Source organism: Dipteris shenzhenensis, chromosome 30 (genome assembly GCF_047967505.1).
Source record: "Dipteris shenzhenensis isolate YYH24624 ecotype China chromosome 30, Dip_SZ_1.0, whole genome shotgun sequence".
Lineage (NCBI taxonomy): Eukaryota > Viridiplantae > Streptophyta > Polypodiopsida > Gleicheniales > Dipteridaceae > Dipteris > Dipteris shenzhenensis.
This window is the reverse complement of record NC_141625.1, coordinates 12,907,489-12,912,990: the sequence shown is the minus strand read 5'-3', so window position 1 is coordinate 12,912,990 and position 5,502 is coordinate 12,907,489. Positions and strand designations below refer to the sequence as shown.

The 5,502-nt window shown below is 42.9% G+C and overlaps 1 protein-coding gene across 1 annotated transcript; it reads left to right on the top strand.

Annotated features, from left to right (window-relative positions):
• Window positions 1–542: 542 nt before the first annotated feature.
• On the top strand, window positions 543–2,421 carry LOC147881737 (protein S40-6-like). Its single transcript, XM_087401238.1, has 2 exons — window positions 543–1,421; window positions 2,350–2,421. Exons 1-2 carry the CDS (start codon window positions 543–545, stop codon window positions 2,419–2,421), a joined length of 951 nt encoding a protein of 316 aa, XP_087257364.1.
• The last annotated feature ends 3,081 nt before the right edge of the window (window positions 2,422–5,502 follow it).

Genomic DNA, 5,502 nt, shown 5'->3' with positions numbered 1-5,502 from the left:
GTGGAGGCAATGGGCTGCGGAAAACGAGGCAAACTAGGATAATCGAAAAGTTTAATTTAAAAAAAAGGGAGTTTGTGAACCAATTTTGTAAATATTATTGGGACTGGGAGCTATTTAAAAATATTATTGGGACCATTTTGTTTTTTAATAAAATGATGGGAGCTAGTTTTAACAGGATGGATATATATATAATTTGAAGGCAAATCTTATTGTTTTCTTTTTTTTTTGGATTCTTCGTCGTCGTCGTCATCTTGTACGTTAACGTGTTTGTATATAAGCTTGTTTGCTGTGCTGCTCATCGCCATAGCCAGACCTCGACCAAGCTCATCGCCATAGCCACACCTCAACCAAGCTACCCCTCATCCGCCACACCTCAACCAAGCTCCCCCTCCGTCTCCAAGCTCCATCGCCACCCCAATTCCCCCTACACCTCCTCATCACCCCCACCACAACTCTTCATCACCACCACCTCCCGCTCCAGTTTCTGTACCCATCTCCCTCTCCGGCCTCCCTCACTCCCTCTCGTAGCTCCATCCTCTCTCATGGCTCACCTCGGTGGCATCCACACTCATTCCTTCTCCCTCCCCGATCGCCCCTCCTCCTCCACTGGCCTCCGCAGCCTCTTGCGCGATCACAACATCACCGCCCGTGCCCTCGTGCTTCTCGGCCTCGCTCACTCCCCCTCGCAGTTCGTTTCCAAGTCCTCTGCGCTCTCCGTCGCGTCCTCCCTCGTCGAAATCGAAGCCGAGGACTCGGACGATCTCAAAGAAGAGGATGTTTGGGCAGCGGAGACGAGATCATGGCAGGATGGAGCTAAAGGCTCGGAACTAGGCAAGGGTGATTTGCGTTGGCAATCGGTCAAGGAGGATCTCAGCCTCGGTGTATCCGACATTGGTAAGCAGAGCATAAACTCCGTAGACGTTCTCAGGCCTTCCAGACGTCGAACTGACAAAGGCTCCGGCCTCACGGATGCCTTCACCAATGCGGGGGCCATGGGGCTTTCTTCTCTGTCAAGAATGGGGGAGAGCTCATCGAGCCAGGGCTCGAGCCGTCAGACACCCACTCGCCCTCCAACTGCCTCGTGGGCGATACCTCAACTTGAAGTCGCCAATGAGTCCAGGAGGCGTGCAGAGCGTCAATCTGCACCTGTTGACGTACCTGATTGGTCGAAGATTTTGGGCGCACAGATTAAAGGCAAGAGGAATGGCATAGTGGAAGAAGATAGGGATGAAGACGACGAGAGGCTTCCCCCACACGAGCTTCCGGCCAAAGAGCATGCCAAAACTCAAAGAAGCACGTTCTCAGTATGCGAGGGCCAAGGCAGAACTCTGAAGGGCAGGGATTTGAGCCGTGTGCGCAATGCCGTGTGGAGACAGACAGGGGGGGGGCAGATCTGGAGGAGAAGATGGAGCAGCCAGGAGGCACGAAGGAGAGGCAGAGAGAAGGCAGATCTGAAGAGGAGAGGTAGATGGAGCAGGCGGGGCTGCAGCAAAGGATGGCGGAGATGAGGAGCAGCTGCAGGTCCTGTCCTGTCGGAAGGAGTGTTTAGTCTATAAAATCCAAAGGCTTTGCTCTAGGCCCTCATTATTCACTATTCCCTAGAATTGACATCTCCCTGGTCCTAAACTTGAAAGCCATGCTCGGAGACAATATAGCCATAGTTTAAAGAAGCAAGAATATTAAAATTACATTTTGATACTTTTTTATTTTCCTATAAAATTTCTTGATTTCTTTTCTTTTTAATGTGCTCACAAAAATGGGATTGTTTTTTTTTTAAAGAGAATTTATATTTCTCGATGAAAATCCCATAAGCCTTCACATTAAGCCAATCTTGGGGATTGGATTGGCATGAGAGATGGTGCCAATCTGATCTCAAGGATTGGATTTGCATGAATTTTCTTGCTAACTTTATCCCCACTTTGATGCCCTAATAACCTCAACCTTGGAAATTTTCTCAAATCAATCGAGTTATAATTATGCAAAGTCATCGGCGAATCCCGCAAAGCTAAAGAAAGATGAAGAAATGTTGTTGTCCATGTTGCAACCCATATCCATGGCATCATATGATATGTCGAATGGTGTTTGGACTTCCTCTCAAGCTCAACTTGTTGCAGCTTGTGTCGCTCATTCCCTAGACAATTTGGGATTGCAAAGCTCCCATCGCAAGAAGTTCTCACAACACAACGCCAATTGTTACAGCGTGTCTCTCCCATTGTCTCTTTTACAAACACTCCAGACCTAGAAAGTCCTTTCACTGAAATAGAATTATCTAATGCAGTAAAATCCTGTGGAAGATGGAAATCCTTAGGATGGGATGGTCTCACTGTTGAATTCTTTCTTGCATATCAGGATATCCTTAAATCAACTTTGCTGCGTATGATCAATTCTGCTTGGGAAAATCAGCACATGGCAGATTCCTAGAAAAAAGGGCGCGTAAAACTTCTTCCCAAGAAGCTTCCTTGGATGATTAGAGGCCTATCACTCTCATGCCTATTCTTTATAAGATCATCACTAAAATGGTGGTTGATCATATCAAAGGGTATTTACATGATGGCCTTTATCCCGTGCAATATGGTTTCTTCCTCGTAGGCATATCACTGATAATATTGCAAATGCCTATGTTGGAATAGAATATGCCAAATACACAATCCTATTATTGCAAGTACACAGTGCCAAGGCATTTGACACGATCCAATGGGACTTTATATCACAGACTATACATCCATTGGGTTTTAGCCAGAAATTGCAACATGTTATGTATTGGTTCTACAATGACAGTAAAGCTGCTTGCAAACTGTCTAGGGAAGCATGGACTCTTTGTTGTTCGGCTCATCAGGGCTGTCCACTTTTATATGCTACAGCCTCGCATCCCATGCTTCAATATATGGATCATTTGGTGGCAACAGACATGTTGCATGGGTTAGAGATTAATGGAAGCCACACTTTCGTTGCTCAAGCTTATGTTGATGATTCATTTTTACTCCTCAAAGTACTAAGTGGATCTCTCCTCCCTAATGCATGCTCTATCTTTATATGGTCTAGCCGCTGGTCTTCATGTGAATTTTCATCAATCTAAGTTGTTGTCGTTGCATTCCAAAGACCGGCATACTCTTTTATGGTCAGGGGAAATTGTCCAACCCACTTAGTTGGTTCACCATCTTGGTTACCCCTTGGGATGGATGATTACTCATCATCAACAGTCTGACTGGATACTTGCAAAACTGAGGAAAAATCTTGAATATTGGAAATTAGCAACTTCGCCATCGCATGTCAGACTACGAATTGTTCAATGTATTTTGGTGGCATATATTTAGTTCTACTTGCCCTTGATTTTGTTTAGCAAAGGAGATCTTACATCTTTTATGTCCATTGTTATGGTGGAAACCTCTTGGCGCTCAAAAAATGGCAAGAAAAGTTTGAGATTGATGTTCGTATAGCATCTCTGTTCACCAAAGATGCATGGGGGTCTGAATATTCTTAACATTCATGTGCATATTCTTGCCCATAAGGGAAAAATGATGTTGCAATTCATGCAGGGTTCTCAACCTTGGGATGCCATGATGTGCCATTTGCTCTTACAACTTACCACCCTTGCTTTTGGACACTAACAGCCCACTCAGTGGGATTTTCTTTTGGGTTGTATTGATGGTAAGATCAAAGGTTGTTCTTTGGTCTCCGACATGTTAATGGATTGGAAACATGCCCTCTCAAATTTGGAATGGCATGGCCAGGATTCATTGCAAGGAATTTCTCTGAGAGCCAAGAGCATACATTGGTCAAGAGTTTTTGCCCCTTTGCTAGCTTTACAGGAGCCTAAACATTCATATTTCCATAGTTTTAAAGGGGTCAGCTCAGTTTGCAAATGTCATTCATGATGATGGGACCCTCCTTTCTTTTCCTTTGGCTACTGCAAAATATGGTCTTGGCATGCATTATCATTCTATATGGCACACCATTACTCATATGCTTCAACATTTTTAGCCAATACCGCCACCAAAGCTTGAAGACCGATTTCATGATTGGACTCTTCATTCACCAAGATTGTCATGCCGTTCTTTGAGGTTGTCACACATTACTATATCTTCTTGATATAAAGTTCTTTTGTCCCCGCCTTGAGTTTCAGATAGGGCAAATCAACTTTGGCAAATGAATCGTCCTATAAAGTGGTGGCGAAAAGAGGTTGTGGCAAATTTGAAATTCTAAAATTCCCCTTTTATAACAGATTTTTTGTGCAAGTTTTGCTAGGGATTCTTCCATCTGAGCAGCTTTTGGCACACAGACATATTGCTCCGATTGTTTGCCGCCACGGATATTTGGCTCTGGGGGAGTCCGTGCCTCATCTTCTTTGGCCTTACTCCCACACCTGTGGTTTCTTGGGTCTCCTTAGGTAGCATTTGAGGACTAGATTTCCAGATGTTTATTAGAAAAAATAAAACAAATAAAGAACAAGTTAAAGAAGGGAGTCAAGAAGCCAAAAAGGCCTTAATGAATTAAGTGCACTATATGCAACCGTCCAGAGTTGCAGGGGAAACGACTTGTGTGTGGAAGATTTGACAACACCCCTTGGCATAGTGAAAAGACAAAAGAGCGACGCTAGACAATGGAGTAGGACTAATTGCATTAGCGGAAAAGTTTGTACAAATCAGTGAATCCTTGTTTATAAAGGAAACCAACAGTGGGCCATTTTGTAGAAATGACTTTGTGGAAACTGTATAGAAGTTGAGCTTGGATAAGCCTTGGCAAGCATCACTTTTATTGAAGAGGGGAGTCTACCTACCTGGCACCATCAAACAAGAAAACATGGTAAGAACCAGCTTAACTTTGTTTGGGAAGACAGGTATCATAAACACCCCTCCCTTGTTATAGGTGTCACAATAAAATAGAAGCTTAACCAAAAACTTAAACAGCTCGATGTAACATTATAAGTGCAAGAAGATGGGTTTATAAATTGTGAAGTGGAGTGAACCAATTTGAGTTTCACATGTAGGGAAAGGAAACATGTAAAAAAATTAACATAATTAGATAGAACATGGAGGGTGGAAAAATAAATCTTAATTTTAATTAGGAGAGAAAGAATTATTGTTGGGATAACTGGGGTAGGGGGAAGATAAGATTAATGAGAAAGAAGAATAAACAGAAAAATGAGAAAAATTTTGGGGGGGGGGGGGGGGGGGAAGCATAGAGTCATAAATGAATAAGAAAAGGATGGGAAGACAATCTATGTAGGGTTAGGGAGAAAGGGTAATTAATTTTTTAAGGGTTAAAGTTAAATCAAAAAATGAAAATGAAAGATAGAATATCAAGGCAAGGTAGGGGAGAGGTAAGGGAATGTGAATATAGTGAGGTGGATCATAAAGGGAAGAATTTTTGGGAGAAATGATAAGGGGATATTGTAAAGGGAGATTATGAAAACAAGAAGAGAAAATAAAAGGAAAAAAATTAGGGAAAAAGGAAGGTGGGGGAATGATAAGAAAGAACTAAAAGGTTAAGAAATTAAAAAAT

Bases quoted from the DNA above. Each gene is read 5' to 3' on its own strand.
- LOC147881737 (XM_087401238.1), top strand. From the start codon at position 543: ATGGCTCACCTCGGTGGCATCCACACTCATTCCTTCTCCCTCCCCGAT. The intron at 1,422-2,349 runs GCACGAAGGAGA...CTTGCATATCAG, and splicing joins GAAGATGGAGCAGCCAGGAG to GATATCCTTAAATCAACTTT.